The sequence below is a fragment of the Paralichthys olivaceus genome, chromosome 8, assembly GCF_024713975.1.
Source record: "Paralichthys olivaceus isolate ysfri-2021 chromosome 8, ASM2471397v2, whole genome shotgun sequence".
Lineage (NCBI taxonomy): Eukaryota > Metazoa > Chordata > Actinopteri > Pleuronectiformes > Paralichthyidae > Paralichthys > Paralichthys olivaceus.
In genome coordinates, this window is record NC_091100.1 from 13,245,273 (window position 1) to 13,271,669 (window position 26,397).

A 26,397-nucleotide genomic window follows, 5' to 3' on the forward strand; every position below is an offset into this window, starting at 1 on the left:
TCTTTCTTTCTTTCTTTCTTTCTTTCTTTCTTTCTTTCTGTCTGTCTTTCCCATTGTCATGCTAACTAACCGTCCATCTCAAATAGGATGAAGCTGCTTTGACAACATTTCATGAAAACGCCTCTGGAACACTTCCACCCCAACAAAAATTTGTTCATGCTAAATTTTTTAACTGCCTGTGTCTTTTTTTATCTTCACCAGCAGTGTGTGCGTAGACTCTGAGGACATGTTATTGTGCCTCAGTTACTTTCAGAACACGCACATTGTTCTTTCTGTCTGCCTAGAGAAAAAATGGTCACTTAACAAAAAAAAAAAAACACACTCCATTTGCTTCCTCCGCTGATCATGGACCGAGCACTAAACAACACCTCCTCTGAGAATTCTAACTCCTAACATTTTCTTCCCAAAGAGTTCAGTTGTACATGTATCAAAATGGCCTCTTTTTCTTATATCTGTGTTCGGCAGGCATGGCAAGTCACCCGCCCGTCCCCATCTCGGAGATGGCAGATCACATTGAGCGCCTCAAGGCAAACGACAATCTCAAGTTCTCTCAAGAGTACGAGGTAGGAATGCTGATTATCAGTGCCTGAAAATCTTAAACTTGGGGGAATTCGTGTGGTTTTGAAGCACTCACACACATTTATCTTTGACTCATCGTTTTTTTTCCCGTTTAGTTTAAATTTCAATGGCATGCGATGTAAATGCGGTTAAGTTGCATTTTGATTTGTCTTCATAGAAATGATGCAAGATAACATGTTCTCCTGTCTCACTGTCGCCTTATTATTATCTATACAAATGTAAGAGTGAAATTGAAATTGCAAGCTCAGAGAGAGTTTGCTTACAGCCAGATGGTTATCAAACCCTCATTTTTATCCTGTGGTGAAGAAAGAGAGATAGAAATAAAGAAGCAGTGAGAGAGAGCAGCGTTCGCAGAGATATACAGGAAGTGAGTGTTCCCTGCAAAAAAAGAGAGGCTTGATTAGTTTTCTTCAACTTGCAGCACATTTAATGTTGTACAAAATAAAAGCCTCCACACAGAGATAACAATGTGCCTGAACTTGGTGTGCTGCAAAAAAAAAACATTAATCGAAATATTCCACAATATTTCCCCGCCTGTGTTGCAAATAACAGCAGCATCACAATGAGCTCCGCAGAGATTTATCAAATGGGTAAAAATGTTTTCTTTTCCTTGCACACAAAAAAAATTGGTTTAAAACCGAAAGCCTCTGGGTGAAAATGGCGACACAAGGCTTTAATTGGCTGCCAGAAGAGAGAGAGACACAAATTGTGTGTGACAGAGAGACACAATAAGATGAGGACAGTTTATGCAAAGAGTAGGAAAACAGAGTGGGGATGTTTTAGGGCGAAAAAGCGTTGGAAGATGGGGTGGAAGAGACAGTGAGGGAGAAGCCGTATGTAATTGTGGTGCGAGTTGGAACGACTTGGTTGAGCCTCACATTCTCTCTGCATGACTGTGTGCTTTGTTCAGTGCTGAACACTTAACAAGGGAACGGGAGAGATGGATGGAGTGGGATTGAGGGAGGGAGAAAGACGGGCCAGAAACGATTGCGGTGTAATAATCAGACACACATGATATTGGGCAGCAAGCGGAAAGCGACCTCAAACACACACACACACACACACACACACACACACACACATGCATGCACTCCTCCAGTACCACCCCTGTCCATTTATCCCCCAACCAAACCATAATTATGTGTCATAAAATATTCAAAATTGCTAAACTGCTCTGGCTCTCTGCTCTTCGTCCCTCTCCATTGACAGCCTCTTAATGACCTCATGTCTGCCGCTCCCAGCAAACAGTAATGGTTACACTGTAATTACCCTCCAGGAACTTAATGTGTTGGTCTAACACAACCATCCTTTCTCTCCCGTAGGAATTTATCGTGCTTTTATCTTCTTTCTGTGGTAACTGCTGTTTTTTTTAAACATGGAAAGTCCCTACCTCACTGTTGTTTCTTGAAATGGGATATCACGGTCCATCACATTCCTTTCCAATGCCAGCAAAGCCTTGTTAATTTTCAATTTGTACTTGGTTTCAACGGTGGGGTTATGGTACGACAACGGTGAACAATGGCTGTATGCTCAGATTGATTGAATGGTTCAGTTCTTGCCTCTTCTACATTGTAATTTCTATATTTTGTTGCCAATTTTAAGATGTACCGAAGATTTGCATGATATTAAGAGTTGACCATACTTTCCATGTTCCGTGTCCACTGAGATTCTAGTCACACGTACATGCCCAAGGTTACTTTCATACTAAAATGGGGGTCTGGGTCGGTCTGGCGTTCCACGCATGCGTACCTGATCCCACATTTCTTTTCATTTCAGTTGGTGGCAGCAATGCGCAGTAAGTGTGCATAAGGTTGTTTGCAACCGTCATTTAAATCAAGTTTAGCTGCGATTTCTCTCCAAGATTTCACAGCATTTGTGTGTCCTTATATTACTTCAAAGATGGGTTGTACAAAAAGGCAGCCTCTGGACAATTGTCCATGTTCTTCATCTTCTCTTCTTTGCAACCAAACCAAAAGTGTGCCACCAATTGGACTGAAAACTGTTGTACCTTGGGCATGCCCAGTTGATGCTACAGTCAGCGTAGTCACAAATGTCCATGTGTACCCTAGTGGACGTGGGTGGATGGCAACATTTACTTCACAAGTACCTTAGTGGAGCCATAAGGACTGGCATACGCAGAAACTATGAATTTACCTTTATTAGAGGTGTTACATGCAATAGCAGTACTTCATGTCTTACAACACGATTAGGATTTTAAAGTAAAGTTATTAGTTCTTAGGTTCTTTCGAAAGTGAACTTTGCTTGATTCATGATATTGGTTTTCAGCATCATGAAACAAAAAGGGGGATTTCCTTGCAGTAATGAATATTCCAAGCATGTATGCTGTGGCCATTTGTCAGAACATAATGCTCCTGACAAACCACACACTGGAAAAGCAATAATTTGATTTTTTATTAAAAAAAAAAAAAACTTTCCAGAAACAATAGCACACAGTGTCTAACATTACTTCAAAATAAAAGAAGTGTAATAATTCTGTCTCTTTGATCTGTTGTTCTTCGCTCTGACCTTGACTTGTGTGTGTTGCAGTCCATCGACCCTGGTCAGCAGTTCACATGGGAGAACTCCAACTTGGAGGTCAACAAACCAAAGAACCGCTATGCTAACGTCATCGCCTACGACCACTCCAGGGTTATACTCTCCAGCATAGAGGGTAAGACACACTCCTTGGCTTCTACTAGATGTTGAGCATGAGGACATTTTTAGGAGGTGAGGGCATTTTGGTCACTTCCTCATTTCTTTAAAGTGATGTTTGAGGTCCATTACTTGGTTTCAGGGTTAAGGGTTTAGACTGGGCATTTAGATGTGATTGATGAGATTGGGGTTAAAGAATAGGGAGTGCATTATGTTGAATGGCACTCAGAAGACCTCTGCCAAGGCCCAACCGTTACCATATGAGATCTCTTTTAAATTCACCAGATTTTTGATTGGATCTGCACCAAATTTTCTCATAAATATCACTGTCCGTTAAACATGCTTGATCTTGATTGAGAAATCAACAAAAAGGTCATGGATTCTTCCCTGATTAATAAGGCATCATTCCAACAAGTTACATAGTAATCCATCCAGTAGTTTTTGCATAATCATGCTAAGAAACAAACAATGAGACTCATAACAAGTACATACATGTGCATCTGTGTGTCATATGTTAATATGGGTGTGTGAGAACTTTCTTTTCGTTGTAATATCTATTAAAATAAAATTATGCTCGCACTTCATTTACAGACTAGTTACTAATACATTTTCACGGTGTACCCATTTTCCTCAATTGAGAGGGAAAAAAATTGTCTCAGTCCTGTTCTCAGTGTGCGCTTTGAAGCGCACTCACCCACCTCGGCCGGGAAAGACCTGAGGCGTAGAAACTGGCAGCTCCAGTGTGGAGAGAGGGAAGCAGTGGGAGGCCAGGCCCAAACAGATGAGCCTTATCTGGGCAGAGCATGTGTGAGCAGCCCTTCCACCCCCACCTGTCCTGCAGCCCTGGCTGTCTGTCCTTCTTGCAGCTTTGAAAACACATATACACACTTGTACTCTTCAGCATGTCCAATCACACACACTCTTATCCATGTCTTACAACATTTGTGGGGACCTGCCATTGACATACTGCATTATCTAGCCCCTTATGCAAACTTAAACCATCACAAATGAACCTAAACCCCCTCAAACAGCCACTTAAACTTGAGGGGCCCGGGATTTAGGTCCCCACAAAGCTGTGGAAGTATAGCAGAATCCCATTGTTTGGACCCCATGGATGAAGTAAGGCTTCACACTCGCCTTTAGCTTTAAGATACATGCACAAGCATAGATATGCACTTCTGCTCACAGTCTTTTCCTCACATTCATGAACACACACTTTCTGCCAAGCCAGTGTAGCCACCAAGGAACAGAATTTTTTTTTTGTGCGTGTGTTTTATCTGCACATTGCTTCTGCTCCAGTCCCTTGCAATAAAGTTGCAGCACATCAAAGCATTTAACCAAGCTGTCTTTTAAAGACTGAGGTTGATAAACATATGTTAGAAGCTCTTCTTACCATCTGTCCCCATCCCATTTAAAATAAATTGCATAAACACTCCACACTCCTCTGCCATTTCAGTGTGTGTGGTGTGTGCACGATGATGGCTTGGGATTTTACGGCTTTATGGGACTGAGTCGTGCACATAAAATAAGATGCCAAATAAGAATGTGCTACGGGAGTTCCTTCCTGTCGGGATTCTTTTGCTCATTGCCATCTAACTTTTTAAACGTAAACTGCTATCAGACGCCTCAAAAGGAATTTTGTGTCCCACTTCAGCAGAATCGGGTCACGGCTGAATGGACGCGTGCACGTCTGTGTGTACGCCTATGTGTGTACTTTGGCGATTTGGTGTATGTGTGCATGTTTGAGCTGTGACTCAGTGATTTTGGGGATTATGGTATTAGGCCCCAGATGAGCAGGACTGATCCTAAATCAAACACACACAGACGGTCTCTCTCCCTCTCACACACACCCACACACACTCATATACACACACAATCCCTTCCAGGACAAGCAGTGTCAGTCGAGTCTTACACAGAGATGGCCTTACAGTCATATTGCCATTCAAAGCGACACATCCAGAGTATACTCAGATTAGGCCCATGATCGTCTTAGCATGTATTATAATACAAGACGGCTGAACAATCCAAAACTAAAGGACGCTTGGTCCTGTGAAAACATTAATCTCCCTGTCATGACCTCAGATGATCCACACTCTTTATTACGGGGACATAAACCTGCTTTCATGGCAGCAGACTTTGAATAATCCACATAAAGTATTTCACCATGAAGAGTCAGTTCATCTGCAAGGAAAATTACACAGACACAGAGTGTTTCCCAGTGATCAGTGCGGAGACATTCAACCTTAATATCATCATATGCGTGACGCAGTGGATGAACATAAAACCATGCAGAGTATTTTTAGCAGTTGCTCTCTGTTTGTTCTGCCTCTCGCTCATTCTCCTTCTCAACCTCCACTCTCTCCCTGTCTTGCAGGTGTCCCGGGAAGTGACTACATCAATGCTAACTATATCGATGGCTACCGCCGTCAGAATGCCTACGTCGCAACTCAGGGCTCCCTCCCTGAGACCTTTGGGGACTTCTGGAGAATGGTCTGGGAGCAGCACACAGCCAACATTATCATGATGACCAAGCTGGAGGAGAAGTCACGGGTAAGAAAGAGAGGGCGGAATAAGACAGGGGTATGTGGCAGAGGCTAAGGGCCGCAGAATGTCACCACTGGCATATGGCAGTGTGGGATAAGAGAGAGAGGCAGTGTAGGATAGCAGGATGCAGTAAAGGACAGACTGGGATAAGTATTAATGCTGATGCACGAACAATGGCATCCTCTATAGTATCTGGGTGTTCCAATGTCAGCGGATAGAGAAAATATGGGTGAAATCAAGTATAGGGGGAATGGGATGAGAGAAGTGGAGAAGAAGTGTGGGAAGTAAAGGGTAAGATTCAACAACAGGACAAGGTCAAACACTAGTACATTATATGGCTGGATGATCAATGGGTGAGGGACATAGTAGAAAACTGTTGTGAATGAACAATTTAGCGTTTTCATGAGATAATTGTCTCATTCTGTGTCGAGTCCAATGTTTCAACCCATTTTCTATTTGCACACTGACTAAATCGGTTATTACACAGATTTAAGACTTAGTCTTAGGGAGCTGGCAGGGTGACATCCATGTCATGTCTGCTGCTCCACCTCTCTGCTGCCTTACCCATGGCACTTTTAGCTTGCTGCTCTTGCGGTGCAATTATGGCAATTGTAGAAAAAGGAAAAGTTGCTAGTTGGTTTGTTGCATGGTGCTTTTATGAAAATAGGTCAAAACACAGGTCTGAATAGTCAGTAAGTCTTGCAACAGATGCAATTGGTCACACTGCCTGTAAGCACCCCTCTAATTCATGCCATTTGAGTTTGAAATGGCAATAGCCAATGGGGAAACTTGACCGACCAACCAATGGCGTAACTTCATCATGAACTCAGCTTCATGGCTGAATCCAAATGTCTGGACTCCGCCACACTTGCAGACATTGTGACCACCTTCTTGGGAATAAGTCTGCGAGTGGTGCGGTCGGTCCAAACCCACAATTCATCCAGTCCACAAGGGGCCTCAGGCAGACTTTCTGCAGACTTCTGGAGAGTCCACTTGAGGTGTAGACTTAACCAGACTTCACCAGACACTGATTCAGTTACCCACATTTCATTGTGTTGCAGATATTATCTTGTACTGTTTGGCCAACCAAAGAAACAGAAGGAACTACTTACTATCAATGTGCAAAACAATGACTTGGTCAAAACAATAGTTTAAACATGTAGGTGAGAAATCATGTTCAACCACATCAAGGTACAAAAATCTGTAGATCTAGACGCTATAGTGAAATCAAAATGCTTTGCAATCTTGCTCCTGCTTGGGCAGACTTGACGTGATAGTTTGTTCACATCAGTCTGCAAGTCTGGATGTGGACTTGGGTTCAGCCAGTCACTCACTCAGTCACTGAGCTTTACATTCAGAAATAGGAAAATAAGAAAGAAGTGAGTTTAAGGCAGAATCCGTTTTTTAGGTTTGAGCACATAGAGAGGGGTAAAGTACATTTATATAAGAGTTGAGTGAGGATAGAATGGAATAAAATTGGTTTGACTGCAGTGGAAAGATACAGGTGAGAAAAACCTGCAGGAATTACAAATGCATCTAAATTTGGGGTTGGTAATGAGTGAGAAAATCATTTTAGCTCCAAGGCGTTTTACTGTTGTTAACAGAATCTGTACTTGAGTAAAAATCCAGTGTAATGAAAATGTCATGTTGGAGTAAAATGAACAAGAATTGCTTGAGGTATGAATCATGGTTAAGTGCCTTCCAATTAAGTCCAGATCCCTGTTCAGAAAATGATCCTTTCCTCATCTGTGCTTCTTTTCCTATTAACCTGTACCTTGTGTTAAAACTGTTTTCCTTTTCAACCTTTCTCAACTGTCCCTGTTGTGTCTCTTTGACCCTCAGATGCCCTCTTATTTCTTCTCTAAGGCAAGACCTCTCTTTCTCTCCTTTTCTAATCCTTTTTAAAGTGCAAACTCACCTCACATGGTTTTCTCCTTATTCCTCTTACCTTTTTTTTCTCTTCTCTATTTGGTGCCATTTTATCACTGCTGGTTTCCACCCCTTTTTTCTCTGCAATAGCCAATGCATTGAGTGAGAATGCTGAATTGTTTTCAACTCACCACAAGGCATTCATAGTCAAGTAGGACTGGGTTTATTGTAACCACAGCAGTTCAGAGGGAGTGCACATTATCGTCCACACTTTGCATGGTCACACCCACAGCTGTTTTTCTCTTTTCTTGTCTTGTGGCTATGAAATACAGCCATAAAAGAGTGTCTTTATACCCTGGTTACATTATCATAAGGAGTTGTGTGAATCTTTGTTTTTGTTTAGCTGGATGACTGCAGGGTACCTCCTTGTAAGCAGTAGGAAGATGTCTCGTAAACATGATAAATCTTTGGTTTGTAACTGCCTGCTTTAAATTCTTTAGATTCAATAAAGTAGTTAGAACATGATGCAGCGATGACAACATTCGATTTGAATATTGTTGGCTGTTTTGTTTTTTGAACATTTGTATCTCATATCATGTTTGAGGGAGTAGTGGGCTGTAGAAAATGATTTAATCTCATTTCACACCTCTCAACATTATGCCATTATGTGTTTACGTATTAACATCACAGATGATCACAGATGGTTCCGCTGCGGGAGTCGTGCCAGCATCCTTCCTCTTAGCACCAATCAAACTGCACAAAAACACGCCATGGTTATGCTGCTAGCCCACATATTAATGGATAATATCGTCTTCACACCAGGTCTTTACTGTGATCCTGTTTAGTCTTTGGCAGTGCATTTAGCCCCCCTACGTGGACGACCATTCTTCTCCCCGCAGTGTCTCAAGGTCTGCTGGGAAAACAACAGTTGAAAAGCTGTAATTACTGCCTGAACGTCCCGGGCCAAAACGCATAATCCCCAGTCTGGAGCAGTGGAATGCAGAGCGAGCAGAGCTGAGCTCCCTGCTGTCTTTGATGTGAGGACTGGAGGGATCAGCACATAACGTTTGGTTTGGCCTGATTATGCCAGCACCCTCCTCCCCTCCTTCCTGATTTTTTTCCGTCTCGCTACTGTGGTCTCCAAGGCCGAGTTGAAGAACTACAAATATGACGGCCCCATGCAGGGGAATTCTTGGCGGTGTGGTGGTAAGGGATGCTGGGATTTGTGTGCACTTTTGTAGGGATATGTGAGGTTGGAATGAATTGCGACGTGCGGCGTCAAATGCGTGAGGGCTGAACTTTAGTGTGTCGCTCGACTTTGTTGTGCACTGTGGTGGATCTTTGTGAGAGCCCACCAACCTCTGGCAATTTCATGCAACACAGTTTTATAGTATTTGAAACGACTTGCAGAATCACACACCCCAGAAATAAGAACTCCCACTCCCCCACCACCACACACACACATTAAAAGACTGCTGTCACACACTGAATTTTCTCTAAATGCACTTCTTTATTTTCTTGAGCATTTTTGTCTAAATTTTGCAAACCTTATCACTGATTTGCACCAACACTCCCCACTTCCTTTTTGGCTTCTGTATACGTGCACACGCAGCCAAGACACGGACATCTCTAAACTTCTCTGCATATCTCACAGCTTCCACCTTCTTCTCCTCCAGGTGAAGTGTGATCAGTACTGGCCAACCCGGGGCACAGAGACCTACGGCCTCATTCAGGTCACTCTGCTGGACACAGTGGAGCTGGCTACCTACTCTGTCAGGACCTTCGCTCTTTACAAGGTAACATGCCATGTGCAGTGGAGTGTAATGGGGTCAAGTATGCATTGATCTGTTGAAAAATTCATGTAGACTTATTTGCGGGTTTGCGCTTGACGCTGAAGCCACGTCACAGTTGGTGCTTGAATGTGCAGTTGTTTGTATTGAACCTAACATGACAGGATATACTTTTTTTACAGTACAATATATTATAATTTACAATATAAGGCACATTTGTTCCATTTTTTCTTGCTTGTCCAGAGCGGCTCCAATGAGAAGCGTGAGGTTCGTCACTTCCAGTTCACAGCCTGGCCGGACCACGGGGTGCCCGAACACCCCACACCCTTCTTGGCCTTCCTTCGGAGGGTGAAGGCCTGCAACCCTCCAGATGCAGGACCGATGGTCGTCCATTGCAGGTATGTGTGTTGTGTGTATGTGCTTGCATTATGAATGTACTTGTTATTTTGTGTCGCATTTGGCAGCACAATTTTCCGAAGCCCAGGAGTCTGAAAATCATAAGAGAGCACTTGTGTGAAATCATTCACAGGTCCAGAACTGAAATGAGCTTGACCTGCTATTATGTAAACCTCAAACATCCCCACTGGCTTTTACACCAACATTCCTCCTTTAACAACCTCCATCATCTCCAAGATTTAGCAACAGCAGCCGCCACGCTGACCCTCTTTTCTATAAGAAGCTTCCACTGTTGACTATTTACCATTTAAGCTGCTGGTAGTTCTGGGTTCATAAGTTTATACTCAAATGAGCCACTGTGTGAGTGGCAGAAGGCTCATGCATTGGTTAGAGAAGGATTCTGCAACTTGTCATTACCGTCTTGGCACAGTGTTGAGCTCAAGAGCTGGAATGAAGCAGCTATTTTCTCTCACTAGGAAGCAAACGAGAGGAGAAGATGAAGGGTACCAGAGGGAATATGGAGCAGAAGCTCTCAGGAGGAAGAATTACTATAGTAAAGATGTAGAGGATGGAGGGTAGGGGGAAGAAAAAAGGGCGATTGAGACAATGATTGAGAGTTAGCAAGGGACAGGGATTTAGAGGAGGAGATACTGAACGTGCCGGGATAGAAAGAAGGTGAGGTCAAACTCAGGACACGGTGAATGGAAATGATGAATTAAAGAAAAGGAAAGGTGGGGAGAAAATGGAGTCTAAAAAAAACTGACAAATGTGAGAGTGAAAAAGTGGTGGGGCTGGTAAGAGAGCGTTGGAAGGGTACTTAGAGACAAGATAAAGTGGTGGGGAGATGGAAGCGGGAGGGGGGTGAAAAGGTTGGCAGGAGAGGAGCTCTCCCTAATCTTCTGCAGCAGTCAGATGGAGTATCTAACAGGATTATCAGTCAAATTTAATTATCCCAGCAAATCTCAATCATAATGTGTCTTAACATATCAACCAGACTGTATCAAACAATGGACCTGAACAGCACACACACTGTAGTGCTCTCTCTCACACACACACATACACACCGGTATTAATTTAACTATATAAAGAGATTTTTATTCATTTGCAGAAACTTGCATGGTCAGGGTCTTTCACCATTTAGGCACCAGCACAGCAGAAATTTGAAGTGTTTGGGTGGGCAGCTTTCTGGATTGTATGTCGATAGGAGAGGAGATGTTCCTAATGCCGGTCAGACGGCGATGCTGACTCATCACTGATGTCAATTGCAGGTCTTTTGTTGGAAATATTGCTGGCTGGCATCTTTGCGATATTTATTTGATTATGAGACAGTATGTAAGAGCTTTTGCACCGTGCACCACTGCCAAGTTAGTGTCTGGTTTGAAATCACAGTACACACTCAGGGAAGAGATTTGTCTAACATTTCGAATCCCATGTTTTGTGAGAAAATCAATTTTTTAAATTTGTTTGTCTTAACACAGCGCTGGAGTTGGTCGTACAGGCTGCTTCATTGTGATCGACGCCATGGCGGAGCGTATCAAGCACGAGAAGGCCATTGACATCTATGGTCACGTCACGCTGATGCGTTCCCAGAGGAACTACATGGTCCAAACAGAGGATCAGTACATCTTCATCCACGATGCACTGCTGGAGGCCGTGACCTGCGGGAACACCGAGGTCCCCGCCAGGAACCTGTACTCCTACATCCAGAGGCTGACACAGATTGAACCGGGAGAGAATGTCACCGGCATGGAGCTGGAGTTCAAGGTGAGAATTATCCCCAGTGTCCCTGAATGTTGTAAAAATTAGGTCCAACCGATTTATAACGGTTCATAAAACCAATTAATGATAATAAGATGACACTTCATTGGTCTCTGAAAGTGAGTCACCTCTTTCTGGCCCCTCGCCACACAGGAGGTCAGACTTCAGGGTCAGTGGTGGAATAGCACTGCTGAAGTTGGTACTGGATTATTTAGTGCCTCACAGACACTTGTAAAGATGGTGTCTGAACCTAATGGGCCATCCTCCCCCCATAAAGAAAGTACAGTACGTGGTCCCTTCAGTGGCTTGAAACAAATGAGATATCACATTAATAATTATGGAGCTGCTGAAGTGCTCACGAGCAAGAAGCTTTAGCTGTCTCACCTTGTTTCCAGACTTTATGCTAAGCTAAGCTAACATATAGGCTGTAGTCATTTTATATTAGGTAAACATACACAAATGTTTTATAGATCTTATTATGAAAGCTTATTCTTGGTTAACAGCATTAACTATAACTTCATGAGTCACAAACCATGTCAACATGTGTCCCAGTTGTGTTTTTTGGGCCCTGTTCCAATTCCTCTTCCTTGGCCTTAACCCCTACATGTGAAGTGCCCTTCGCTGAGTGTCCCCTTCCAAACGCAGCGACAGGGTAGAGGGCTCAACAAACGTTCTCATATTAACAACCGTTATCAACCAAGGTGTTGGTCGGAACATCATCTTCAGAACAACTGCCTCCTCAAGGACAAACTGTGTATGTGAACCTGAAATTCTTGACCTTGACAGTAAATTAAAATCTCTCCTGGAGCTCTAAAAGATTCTTACATTTCCAGTCACCCTCTGAGAGTTTCATATAGTCAGGATGGATAGTTGGATTTGAAAGGGATTACAGGATTTCGCCTTTTGAATCCAAGGCCATAAGCATCGCAAAGGATTGTCATTATGACAGTTTGATGTGCAGAAAAGTCTGTTGGCTAGAAGACTGTAGTTTAGAATAAAACCTTTGGGAAAGGTCATATTGGTGTTTTCAAATATTTATTCAGCTGATTAGAAATCAAACTGAGAATGGACACAAATAGACAAGCAAAGAAGAGTGAGTGCACAAGAGTGGTGTCTTTCTGATTTATTGTAGATCTTTTTATTTTGTTTACTCTGATATTTACCACTTGTCAGCCACGTTCTCTGCAGACCTGTCTGCCTGCTCTGCTCTGGGTGAAATGAGAATCTTCCTGGAATGGTTCGTGTCTGCTCAGGCGCTCAGTGGGCAAAGTAAACACAAAGCCACTCCAAGCAATCTACCTCATCGTATGCTCCTGCATTCCAGTCCTAATGGCGGTAGTCTCCCCAGAATGACAATGAACTGAACTGTTTGCTCAGCCTCATATTGATGTCAAACATATGCCACGGTTGTCTCAGTCATCAGATTTCACCTCACTGGAACACCAGCCGGGGCATCGTGGAGAAACATCTGAAGCAGCACTTTCCACCTCTGTCAACAGAATACCTAACAGGATGGAATTTCTCAGAGGAGGAGCGGCAGCTCATCCTTTCAACTTAAATCACAGAAAGTTGACGCATGTGTGAGAGAGAAAAGAAAGAGAGTTGCTCTGGCTGCTTTCAGTTAATCTGACACATTATGAAGATGCAGTGTTTTGTTTCCTTTCACTCCACGTTTATTGGTTGGGTCTAAAAAGGCTGCCAACGAAGCTTGATTTCATCTAAGCTCCACAGACGGTGAAAATAACGGCATGTTTCAAAGCAGTGAGGAGGTTCGTGTTTGGGAGGCTTGATCGATATCCCTGCGTCAAATTCAAACCAAATGACGTGAACAGTTACTATTGTTTACGCAGAAAACTGGTGTTCAGAGCATCCAGATGAACTGGTGAACTCTCAGTTACTGTGGGATTTTCCAGCTCGGTCTGTCTGCAAGAGAATGAGACGCTGCCGTTTCTCCCACGGCGCTCCGGTAGCCACCGATGGTTGTGGCTCAGTTCACGAGACCCCGTTGTTTCCCCCTTGAGTCTGCGGTTCCCCTCTGTTGTTCTGCCTTCGACGTGTCATCCAATGGTCGAATGTGAGAGAGAGTGTACAGTATGTGCTCACGTCTGCCTGTCTGCACATATCCATATGAATGTGTGTGTTCCAGGATTTTTTTTATTTTTTTATTTTTGCTGGTGTAGGATCAACTGTGGTTCACATATGTGCGTTGAGACAGAGTGGGGCCTTGTGGTTTCCTGTCCCCCAACTTTTGATTTTCTTCTTCCTTCTCTTGTCCATCTTATTATATTCCCTCTCTCATTCCCCACCACTGCCCTCATCCCCCTATATCGGCCCTCTTTGTTTATTCAATTGAATATGTCTGGTTAAATATCCTCAGGGCTGCCGAGTTGAGCTGAATTTCTAATTTCAGTTGTCCGGTGCAACAAAAAACAAAACAAGCCTTGTGCTGACTACATTTAAATTTGTTTCTTTCTTTTTTTCCTTCCTCCCTTTATTCCATCCATCCTTTTTGTTTATGCGCTCTCACTAACTTCTCTGACTCATATCTTAGGATTTGTAAAAGATTGTGTTTGTCAGTCACTATGATATTATAAATGCTGTTTTCCTTCCAGCGTCTGGCGAGTGCCAAGGCCCACACATCACGGTTCGTGAGTGCCAACCTGCCATGCAACAAGTTCAAGAACCGGCTGGTGAACATCATGCCCTATGAGACCACGCGTGTGTGTCTGCAGCCAATCAGAGGAGTGGAGGGGTCCGACTACATCAATGCCAGCTTCATCGATGGATACAGGTCAGAGAAAATGATTCTGTGTGTGAATCTGCAGAATCTGTTGGCTTTTAGGGCTGGATTCCTCCCGGTGTCTGTTCTAGTTTGACCAATCACGTTTGAACAAAGCATTGATCAAAATGCATCAGTCTACACTGGAAGCCCCAGCATATTGGCCGTTGCTCCCAGAGGCTACTTCATCGTCAGACGATAGCCGAAGGAAAAACTGAACTGAACTTCAGTTATTTTATAATAATGTCTGTACATATATACAGTAATCCATGTATTAATGTGTGTAGGCAGCAGAGGGCCTATATAGCCACCCAAGGGCCCCTGGCCGAGACAACAGAGGACTACTGGAGGATGCTGTGGGAACACAACTCCACTATTGTTGTCATGTTAACCAAACTGAGAGAAATGGGACGGGTACGGATACACCCACACACACACACACACACACACACACACACACACACACACACACACTCACTCACACTCACACTCACACACTAACACCACTATAATCACTTTCCTGGAAATTCTAGTGAAAATCTTTAAAACCCACACTCGTAAAACTCAACTTCAATAACAGATGAGATTTCAAGTCACATCAACTCAAAATATCAAGATAGTGGTTTGCACTAGATTACAGTATCAAGTTTTCCTAAACATGTCCTGTAACTTATCATATCACACAATATGTTGTAATTAGGACTCATTATGTTCCCATTGCTGCTTTGAAGGACTGTCTGAAGTGCAGCATAATCAGCAGCTCTCTTACATTTGTACCAATCCAGACTTTCCATAGCAGACGTCCTCATGAGGAGAGGCCTTGAGTGCACTTTGAAACACTACAAAGACAGAAACAGCATATGAAGCAATAAAAAATGCAAGACACAGTAACGAGAGTGAGATAGTGGTGAGAGTTATCTCTCTCATGAAGCTCGTATCTCAACTGCTGCAAAATTATCTTCAAGTGAATAATGAATTTCACAAGGCAGGGAGATGTTTTCATGACAAAGTAGAAATGAAATCACAATGTGGAGATGTGAAATGAAGCCTCTGTGCTGCCCCCCCCCCACCCCGCCTGCAGGAGAAGTGTCACCAGTACTGGCCCGCTGAGCGCTCGGCCAGGTACCAGTACTTTGTGGTGGATCCCATGGCTGAGTACAACATGCCCCAGTACATCCTCCGAGAGTTCAAAGTTACAGATGCCAGGGTGAGTCCTCAGTTTGTGTTCATGTATCTGTGAGAGAGAGAGAGAGAGAGAGAGAGAGACGGTATCATTTGTACAGTTTCAATTTGAAGGAGTAACACATTTTCTCTCTTGTTCAGGATGGCCAATCACGGACGGTTCGTCAGTTCCAGTTCACTGATTGGCCAGAGCAAGGAGTGCCAAAGTCAGGGGAGGGATTCATTGATTTTATTGGCCAGGTGCATAAAACGAAAGAGCAGTTCGGCCAGGACGGGCCAATTACGGTGCACTGCAGGTAAGATGCATCCTTCATGTACAGTAGACCCTGTGTTCAGGTCTCATGAGAAGAAAGACCAACAAATAGTGACTTTAAAGGCTTTTTTATGCAATAAATAGTATAGTATAGTAATAGTGATAATATAGTAATAGTAATAGTATAGTAATAGTAATAGAATAGTATATTATAGTGGTAATAGTAATAGGAAGGATTTTATGTCGCATGGTAAAAAAGTGTCATGGCTCAGTGCACTGATCCAATATGCTGACCCTGATGACCAGGTTAGATTTTTTTATGGCTAGTTATTTTTACCTACTTTGAAATGACACCTGAGAATATCTCGATGTACAGTCAATGTAAATAAATGTCACCTAAATAAGAGTCAGTGTTGTGAGGAGGGCTGACAAAACATTCAGTTTTGATCATTCAAGCTGGACGGTGGGCTCAGGTTCGTGGTTAGAAAAGAGGGCTATAGGGTCGGTTGTGGTGCTGACAGGAGCCACTAGCCTCTCTTGGGGCTACTAAAGAGAATCAGAAAAAATAGATATAGCTTTTAGAATAGCTTTTCCTCCGTATTGACATTACAATTTTGATAATTTTTTTATGCTAGTGCTGCCAATGTAAACACGAGATGAGAGTGCAGCTTCTTGCATATGAGTATTTGTGCTAGACATCAAGATGTATCCCGTTGTAAATATCTTTCCATCTGTCCACCAACAGCGCTGGAGTAGGAAGGACTGGCGTGTTCATCACCCTCAGCATCGTGCTGGAGAGGATGAGGTACGAGGGTGTGGTGGACATCTTCCAGACGGTCAAGATGCTGCGCACCCAGAGACCTGCCACCGTTCAGACAGAGGTGAGCTTTCCCACTGTCATTATTATTTTCTCATGTTCTCTCTCTTAGTCTTAGCCCACCTCTGCTCCACACTTCGCCTCTCACTGACCTGTTCTGCCTCCCTTTCAGGACCAGTACCAGTTCTGTTACCGGGCCAGTCTGGAATACCTGGGAAGCTTCGATCACTATGCAACATAAACCCAGTGGCTCTCTCTCATGCCACATCCCACCTAGTGCACTTTTCTTAGGTCACGCGCAGCCTGAATTAATGCATTAGGCTGCGATGTTTCTTTGAAGATTTCGCCACCACATGCAGAGTGAAGGGGGACCATCGGCTTATCCCGTACCCAGAAACAGCACCTCTAACTGAGCCATAGCAACCCGCTTGACAAGGGTGTTTCCTTCCACCCTAAGCCCAAACACACCGATCGGTCAGTCTGAAGACACAACTTCAACCACTGTTCCAATCAGAATACTTGATCAGATCTAGATTTTTTAAATTCATTTCTGTGCTGTTGTGAGCACCCAGATCGCTTTACATTGTTAGGGTGTGGAACTCTGCACCTCGTCCACCACCAGTGTAGCATCACCAACTTGAAAACAGGACCCAGCTACGGTATTTAGCTGTCACAGGAAATGTTTTTGATTTTTCTATCGTGAGGATTGTCGTGAGGGAGACTGCGGATCCATTTTATGGACGCCTCGTGGACTGAAAGAACTGGGACTTTTGAGCACCAGAGAATTGCCAACAGAAGACTGAATACACAGAGCACACAGTATTAAAAAGACCAAGAACACACATCCAAAAAAAAGACACAAAGACGTGTTTTTTTTCTGTTTTATTTTGGAAACGGACTCATTTCCTGTGAATGGACAAGATGTTTCTACCATATAGTAATGAAAAAAACACCAGTTCAACCTTACGCGTCACGGTTTAAGATATGGGGAAATTTGAGAGAAGTTTAAAATGCATCATACCACAAAGTAAAACATTAATTTAGTTTTTTAGAAAAAATGTGAATATGTGATTATCTTGTTTTGTTTTTTAAACTGGGTATTCCTTATGGCACGTTCAGTTTTTTGTTTTTACAGATGTATAACTTTGTCCCCACTGGCCATACAAAGTTTTGTGTAATCCAATGAGCTGAAGCGTTCTCTTTTCTTTTTAAACGTGATACAAACTGTTTTTCAAGTGTACAATCAAATCTTGTGTGGAAAATGTTCACAGCACCACGACAAAACACCACCACTGAGTGTCACTCTCCTGTATTCTCCACCCACGCTCTCTTTGTTAGAAGACACGTATGTTCACACGCACAGGCGGGACTCTCAGCCTCGTCTCTACGTGGTCTGTGACGTCTGACACCTGAGAATGGCCGGCTATTTTCTTTTTTATTTGTTTGTTTTGAACCTCCAGGGACGGCCCGCAGAGATACAGTATTAACCCTGCTGCTACCAAGTCCTGACGATCAACCACCGCCACGTTGTTCTGTGTGCACGTCAAGAGAAAGCCAGATAGAGCACACGTACGGAGAGTATGCACAGAACGCAAAATATATATAAAAAATATTTATGTGTCCAAATAAGCTTCACAAAGATTTCTCAAACAGGGCGTGAGGACAGGATGTATAAGAGGGTGGGACGTGGGGGGGGGTCATTGAAGAAATAACTTTTCTCACCGAAATGCTCACCTATGACTTTTCTCTGTCTGATTCAGTGTGCAATAAGTAGATGTATTATATATATATTTTTGTGTGGAGTCACTAACAGCAAGTTATATATGCCATTACGATGATGGTGCAACATTTTTCAGACACGCGGATGTTACGCTCCATGAGGCTCCCACCACCATTTTAGCGCGTCCGCCCGAGGAAAACGACCTCTGACCTCTGTAGGAAGTAGATCTCGTATCCCACGCCACAACTCCAGTAGACCACGACATCCTTCTGTGTGTCAAGGCAACCAATGAATGATCAAACTCGTTCTTCAAACAGCATCTAATACGTATTTTTGATTTTAGATTTCTAGTGCCTTATATTACACGCCTATTTTGATAAAGTTTCTTTCAAGGTTTTTTTTGTGTATTTTATGTGCGTATGCTTGTGAACTGAATGTCTGTGTTATGCTTTGGTTACGTTAACGATATGTGAAAACTATCTTGTGCTGGGTTTTTTTTGGGCTGTGAAATTTTGTACGGGGAGGCTCCGTGTCGGCTGGATAGTTGTACTCATTAACTCTGAACCCAGCAACTGCATCATCGTATCTCCTCTGATTAACGAAATAAATCTTAAATCAAAATCAACTATGGGCAAAAAATATATAATTTTAAAATTGGTTATAAGCAGGATGGATCATTTTGGACAGAATTAGAAAGTTGACAGCTTTCCATCTTCTCCTCCTGGGACTCTTGTGTACATATCTTTCATGGAGACCGTCTGCCATGAAACTTCGGCCACGTTAGTGACTTTGGTTCAGAGCTTGCACTGGCACTGACTCAGCAAACGTAGAAATCAAAATAAAGGCAACCGTGGCTTTTTTTTTTACTGTCAAATTGAAGTAAACGGCAAAAAAAAAATAACCTGAGCTGACACGCTTTCACCTGGAATCAGTCAAAACGTATCATCTGTGTTCTGTTCTTACAATGTCTACAGTGACCTATATTTATTTTTCATTTTAACGTCGAGAGGTTGAGAGACATTCAGGTACTACATCTCCAACAACATCTACATCGTCATTTATTTTATTTTACTTTTTTGTATCTCCATTATTGCTTAACAGTATAAGGGATCGTCAACAGTTTTCCACCCACTTTCAGTAAACCCTGTTGTCGTTTTTTTCTGTATGCATGGTACCACTTTTGAGATGCCCCCTTTGGTCGCACCTGTTACGGGAAGACTTGCACTTTCTCTCTTTGTACTATGCACTAATACTCGTAATCCTATTATCTCTAATAGCCCCCCCCCTCCCAATCCACACCAAAAGGAGTTGTACTTGAACTCAAGTCAAGACGGACCCTGTAATGCTCACATGGTTGTGTATATGTAAATAACACAGAACACAGAGAGTAATTAAGATGCATAAATATATGCATTAATAAATATAAAATAAATAAATGATTATGGTAAAGAGTGAATTAAATATGATCATATATAATAAAGAGTGATATAATAAAAGGATGCACCTGAAGTCACAGATTTATGGCACAGCAGTGTGTGCAATACATCATGTCGTGGATTTATTGACAAGTCTCACACAAAGTGTTCTATTTTACCCCCAATGTATCATGTAGATGGATAAAACTGGAGTTTATGAATTGTATAAAAATGAAAATATGGTGTGTTACTTGGATCAGTTACCTCCAAATTGGTCTGTAAATGTAAACTTTTTTGTTTCGTTTTCTTGCTCCGAGTCAACAAGTGCTTTTTATTTTCTTACATTGGTTCTCGGAGCGTGTGAAAACCGGAAAACAGGTCTGTATGGATTTCTGTTCTTTGTCGACACAAGTTTCATTTGTTACAAATAAACTCAAGTGAAATAATCGCTGCTGCTGTCGGTCTGTGTTTTTGCTGCGGCACAAGCGCAAAGTTACCACATCTTCTACGTGGAGCAGGGTTGAATCACAATGACACACGTAAGCCTTTGGCAAAGTCTCCAGAGAGCAGTCATGTAGTCCATCTTGATATTCACTCTTTGGTTCCTCTGAACAATGCCTCAGCTTTTTCAGGCTCTGCATACATGATCACCATGGCAACCTTACCTGGAGTAGGCTTTACATACAGTAGCTGATGGACATTTAGTCTTTAACAGCTTCTCTGGTCTGTGTGATGTTCACTGAAGCAAACACACAGACACACACACAGACACACACAACTGAGACCCTTTTCCATTTGAAACCTTCAGCTGTTTCAGGATACAATTGATCTGTCTGATTTTAGACTTCCAGCTTTGGCAGTTTATCGTTCACCTTTCAGCTGCGAGCAGAGATTAGAATACTAATTCACTTCCAGAAAAAAAACAACATTCAAATGTCAGAAGTATTGAATTTTCACTAAATTGACTAAATCGAAAGCACTTTTAATGTTTTATGTTAAAAAATATATAAATGAAGATTTACACTGAATCAGCACTGCTGTATTCATATATTGAAGAACATTATATTGTATTTATACAATAATCAAATACGAGAAACCATTAAAAATATTAATTAAATTAATTTCTTGTTTTTTTAATTGTTGTAAAAGTGTCTCTGTCACTGGCTTCATTTATATGTTTGTTAACTTTTTTGTAACTAAAATATGATTCTGCAGAGCACAGATCTCCACCGAGGCCCAACAGTCCCTTCATGAAAACACATTTAAATTCACTAGATCCAGATTTTTATTTGGATCTGCATCAAATACACACTCAGAAATATCAATTATTATCTGAGAGAAAATCACAATGTTAAAGAAAATTCATGGATTGACCACTTGATTCTAATGCTCAGTAACATTTAAATTCTTACCTGACACATTTCCCAAGTTTTTAAATTTCATGATAATCCGTTCAGTACTTTTTTAATAGCCCTGCTAAATATCAAACAAACCTAGACAAAAACAAAAACCTCCTTGGTGGAGAAAATCCAGCACGTCTGTTTTCAGACAACCAGTTAAACCTATAAGATAACATGAGTCTCAGACTCAGGCATTTCCGGGCCCAGATGAGCCGCAGCTCAGGGATGTTCAGTCCACATCATTCCACAGCAGCTCACACTGAGGAAAGTTGAGTCACGCCTGACAGCTGAGCCTGACGAGCATGAGACGTCGTAAAGAAGCTGCTCTATAGATAGACAACCTTTCTTTTAATGGCCCTCTTGGGTCCTACATCACATTTTCCTCCCCCACTATAGTGGTACAACGCTAAGAATAATGACATTTTCTTTCATTTTATTTCAGTATTCCATCTTTGTTTTTTCTGTCTGATCAGCTTTCAAACCTCACAATGTAGCAAACGTTTATTCTTGTTAAATCCATAATGGGGAGGCAGGTTCAGATGACTGCAGTCAGAGGAGAGCTGCGACTGAAAGGAATGAAGGAGCAGGCAGAGTCAATTATTTCCCAGTGTCTCTACCATGTTGTTGAGAGGCTGTTCTGCCTCTGACACTCCAGTTCATTTTCCTTGAGCTGCCTGGTCTCCAATTTTTAGGACTTCGAGATTTCCTAATGGGACACTCAGAAAGAATCATTTGGTCTTCTGGAGACCATTTGACTTTCTGATGAAAATGTTTTATTAAAGCACCAGCATGTGAAGTCAATCCCTTCGAGAGCCAAACAAGAGCCTTTCACAGACAAAGTGGTATTGAGGTTTTCAAATTGTATTTAAAATTTCAATACCAATAACTTTATTATATCAAGCCTCAATTACATTTATTTGGCACTTTGTCATAAGGGTTTGATAACGACATCTTAGAAATCATTGTTTATTTATTCAAATATATATCGGCCAATATATAGTTTGTTTACTGTCTAATACCAGCATAAAGGTCCACATTATTATTTTGTTCTGTATTTTTAAGCTATGACTCAAAAGTTCAGTGTGTAGAGTTGCCTTCATAGAGAGGACCCCCTCGATGTCAATATAAAGTATTTAAGTATAAAAGGTTCATTCTAGGGTAAAGAAAACTACAATTGTACAATTTAGATGAAACACACTTGTGAAAACATCAATAGGATTATTTTATATTCAATTTCTGCCAATAGATCCCTTCACCTAAATATTACACGTTTTAAAGCTTTCATGAAGACCCAGTGGAAACAGTCGAGCAGTTAGACAAGAATACTCAGTCGGCCATGTCGGCTGGTGTTATGGGTGCGGAGATCGTCCAGCCATCAGGAGCAACGGGATACACCTGGGACCTCCTCAGCTGGAGACAATCAGCGGAGGCTGGGAGGTTTATAAGGAGGTTTGGTTTCCTCCTGCATTTGATTGTTTGCTGTCAGAGGATCAACACCTTCAGTTGCTCCTCTGAGTTTGTGTTGTGGGTTTTGTGTGGTTGGGTTTGTTTATGAAGATTTATATAAGAGTGTCAGGGGTCCTTTTCTCTGTGACTCCCTTTATCTTTGGGTTTGGTCTGATGTTTTCTCTTTTTGATAGATTGAGTGGGTGATGCTTGGGAACATTATTGTCACCATCACCTTTCAGAACCCAATTTTGTTGCAGTGTTGTGTATTTTTGTTAGTTTCCCAAGCAGCGGCCCCTGTGGACCAGGTTTTGTTTTTCTCAGGGGAGGAAACATAACAGTTACTTTAAAAAAAATTAAATTTACCCAGAAGTCAGAGCAAATGACTCCTGCTTAGAAGAGTCAAGAATCACACATCCTTGTGCAATTGATTTGACTTTTAGTTCTAAACCACAAAGTCTGTTTGTGAGGCTCAGCCGGTGCTGATCCTTTACAGCAGAATGAGTCATGTCAGGACCGAGGGTAAGGCGACAGGGCAGAGTACTCCTCACTAATGATGGTGATAATTGCCTGATGCATGAGTACATACACCACTGTTTGTCTCAATAAGTATAACTAAAGTGGTTGGGGGTGCACGAATCAGTCCAGATGCACTTAAGAAACACAGTCTTCATTTCTATTTAATTCATTTTCTCTTCACACCGTCAGAGTGCTGGAACAGACCTCCTACGTACAACTGGGAGATTCCCTGAAGTCTGAAAGAGTTTTAGATGTTAGTCAGTAAAAGAACAGAGAGAACTGCAGAGGTAGCGTGACTGCAGTCTGAACAAAAAGACTTGGTAAAAATAAAAACGTCTTTTTTTTCTGGCTTTTTCATTCCACATGGATTTTCATCTTGTTTTTTTTTTCTTCTGTATCACAAAGATCCAAGTAATGGGCTGAGACGTGGTTTCCAAGGGAGCACAAAGCTTTCCGATGCCTCTTAAACGACACCTTGCGTCTGTTCTGCTTGGCTCCTCAGGATCTGCTCAGAGGAGAATCTGCTGGGAACAGGCTGCTGCTTCCACATCCTTTAGAACGAGGCAGACAGTGCTGGTCACACAGTTCAGAGGGTTCATCTTATCTTTCACCTCCTCCTTTAAAACATCTATTACAGTTAAAATTTTATCTTTTTAGTCTATTGACATTTATTTCAAGGTACGGTGTGTAGAATTTAGTGACATGCAGCTGAATACCTCACCTCATCCTCCCCTTCCAATCATGTAAGAGAAGCTGTGGTAGACTTCAGTTGTCAAAACTCAAAAGGTTTTAAGTTTGTACAGTCGGGACGACTGTAAAAAACATGGCGGCGTCCGTAGAGAGGACCCCCTTGATGTAAATATAAAGTATTTAAATATAAAGGGCCTTTTCTGGGGTAAAGAAAACTACAATTTTGATGTAACACTAGTGAAAACATGAGGATTATTTTATATTCAATTTGTGCCAATAGATCCCTTTCACCTAAATCTTACACACTGACCCTTTAAACCTTGCCTCACCAATGAGTCCATGCTTTCATCTTTATCTACTGAAGAACTCCTAAAAATATAAAATATAGATAGAAGTACCCCCAAATAAAATTTGTTTGACTAGCAAAACAATAAATGCAACAATATATCTTATGTGCATGAAGTTCTGTGAATGAAGAAATATATATGCATATCAGTGTAGTGTATATTTCAATATAAGAACCATTTATATAGTGTTATTTACATTTTTCAATCTCATTCTTTAACTTGTAGCATCAAATGTTGCAATTAACCAATTTTTTATGCTCAGAAGTCACAAACTTTTTTTGTTTTTCTCATATATATATATATATATATATATATATATATATGTTACGTCCACCAAGTTTTCAAAGATGTTTTCATCTGCATTTGTTAATCAGCAGAATTATGCAAAAGGTCCTCATCCGATTTCAATGACATTTCTTTGGAGCAGCGGTTCTGGTGTGAATCCAAGAATTGTTTTATTCTTTAACATTGTGATTGTGCGTTTTTTCTAAATTGCACTTGATTTCTCAGAGTTCTTAATGGATCTTGATGGAGAAAAATCAGCCATGTTTAGGGGACTGATATTTATGAGTGACGATCCAGATACAAAGCTAGTGAATTTTAAATGTGTGAGGGGACTGTGCCAAAAGCGAAAGTGAAAGTTAAGAGGCAGTTTCATAAAAAAAAAAACAAATGTAATTTTTTATTGTTTTCCTTACAGCAGTTGGCAATAGTTTAACTATAGCAAGCCCAAAAATAAATACAAATTTTAAATTATTCACAATGTGTTTCATTCAACAGAGCAACAGTAGCATTTCACATTAGTAGAGCACAAACTCCAACACACAGGCATGGCCTCCTGTCTTTTACCTTAGCTTGTGATTGACACGTCATTGATTCATTTTTGTTTTGTTCTTATTTTCAGTGTCAAATTACACACTGTATTTGCCTGTGTGCATTATAAAAACACACATGCAGAGAGGAAGCCATTGTTATGTGATTGGGTTCGGCCCGGCAGAAGCAGTTTAGAGACAATGTTCAACATGCGGGGATGAAACATTAAGACATTAGGAAAATACTACAAGCAAAGTGCATAAATATTCAAAATTAACGCTGGAAATAACAGATCCCTAAAAAGCTACCTTAGGCAAGCCATTTAGAAAAATCTCACTTTTTGAATTTTTCATGTACAAAGAAAAAAGGTTTTGTCAAAAAAAGGGTGATGTGACAATTGTTGAGTCACATTTATTTTCCCTGACAAGATGTGAAAGCACTGAGTAACCGAGGCAACAAAGCCCTCCGTTAGCCCGTTTCACAGGAGTCCAGCTGTCAAATCAGTCCGTCAAACCCCACTTTGCACCAACTGCTGATGTATATTATACAAGTTCACATAATTTAAAGTCCATCTAACCCAGATCAGCCGCTCCCACCCGCTGTGCCACCTCATCTATTCACAGAAGTCAAAATATCCAAAAACACACAAGCACACTCGCACATACACTCACAAACATCCTCGCCTATACATCCACTGCTGATTCAGTGCATTCATTTGATCCTCGTCTATGACTTCATTTCCCTTTGTGGGTGCGCTGCTCCCATGTGCTTTTGGAAGTCGTGCGAAGACCCGGCAGAGCCACAAAGTCTTTCTGGAAGCGTGAATTGGGTGTTCGCTGTCGCTTCCTCTCCGCCTGTGTGGTGAAGAAAGCGTCTTGGAATCGCATACTTGAGGCCGTGGACTGTAAAGAGGGAGACAACAGAGAGCAACTATGAGTAAAGAAGAAAACGTCTTAGGTGGCAATTTTGAACTTTCATGCCTTTTTAAGTAAAAGGTTGCATCTATACATTTTCATTTTCAAATTAAAACACCCTCTGTATCACTTCAATCCCTGTCCTTACAAACACTTATCACATGACCACTTAAAGGTTCAGTGTGTAGAATTTAGTGGTGAAGTTACATGTTGCAGCTGAACAGCCCTCACCTCACCCTTCCCTTCCAAACATGAAAAAGAACCTGTGGAAACCTTCAGTTGTCCTTAAAACTCAAAAGGTGTTAAGTTTGTCCAGTCTGGGATACTGTAAAAAACATGGCGGCCTCCGTAGAGAGGACCCGCTCCTGATAGAAAGATTTAGTATTCAAACATAAAGGGCCCATTCTAGGGTAAAGATAAAACAATTTAAACACACTAGTGAAAACATCACTAGGAGTAGTTTATATAAAATGTCACATACTGGACCTTTTTAAATACTAAGTAAGCAGTGGAA

General features: G+C 41.7%; 2 protein-coding genes across 18 annotated transcripts in view; one reads left to right on the forward strand and one right to left on the reverse strand.

Moving 5' to 3' along the window:
- Nucleotides 1-20,202, forward strand: part of ptprdb (protein tyrosine phosphatase receptor type Db) — a 145,263-nt gene extending 125,061 nt beyond the window's left edge. For 8 of the 15 annotated variants that reach the window (XM_069530211.1, XM_069530215.1, XM_069530218.1 and 5 more), the window contains 12 exons: nt 466-563; nt 3,127-3,250; nt 5,606-5,781; nt 9,321-9,440; nt 9,678-9,832; nt 11,309-11,594; nt 14,201-14,379; nt 14,655-14,781; nt 15,449-15,574; nt 15,691-15,845; nt 16,548-16,683; nt 16,792-20,202. In XM_069530211.1, coding sequence (XP_069386312.1) covers nt 466-563; nt 3,127-3,250; nt 5,606-5,781; nt 9,321-9,440; nt 9,678-9,832; nt 11,309-11,594; nt 14,201-14,379; nt 14,655-14,781; nt 15,449-15,574; nt 15,691-15,845; nt 16,548-16,683; nt 16,792-16,860 — 1,751 coding nt within the window. In that variant the 3' untranslated portion in view covers nt 16,861-20,202. Of the gene's footprint in view, nt 1-465; nt 564-3,126; nt 3,251-5,605; nt 5,782-7,617; nt 7,642-9,320; nt 9,441-9,677; nt 9,833-11,308; nt 11,595-14,200; nt 14,380-14,654; nt 14,782-15,448; nt 15,575-15,690; nt 15,846-16,547; nt 16,684-16,791 lie in introns of all 15 variants that reach the window. The other 7 variants (XM_069530207.1, XM_069530214.1, XM_069530209.1 and 4 more) reach the window with 1 other exon arrangement.
- A 4,606-nt stretch (nt 20,203-24,808) lies between these two features.
- kdm4c (lysine (K)-specific demethylase 4C) overlaps nt 24,809-26,397 on the reverse strand; it is a 30,021-nt gene continuing 28,432 nt past the window's right edge. For all 3 annotated transcript variants that reach the window (XM_020100423.2, XM_020100424.2, XM_020100422.2), the window contains exon 22: nt 24,809-25,871. In XM_020100423.2, the coding sequence (XP_019955982.1) occupies nt 25,704-25,871 (168 nt within the window). In that variant the 3' untranslated portion in view covers nt 24,809-25,703. The remainder of the gene's footprint in view (nt 25,872-26,397) is intronic.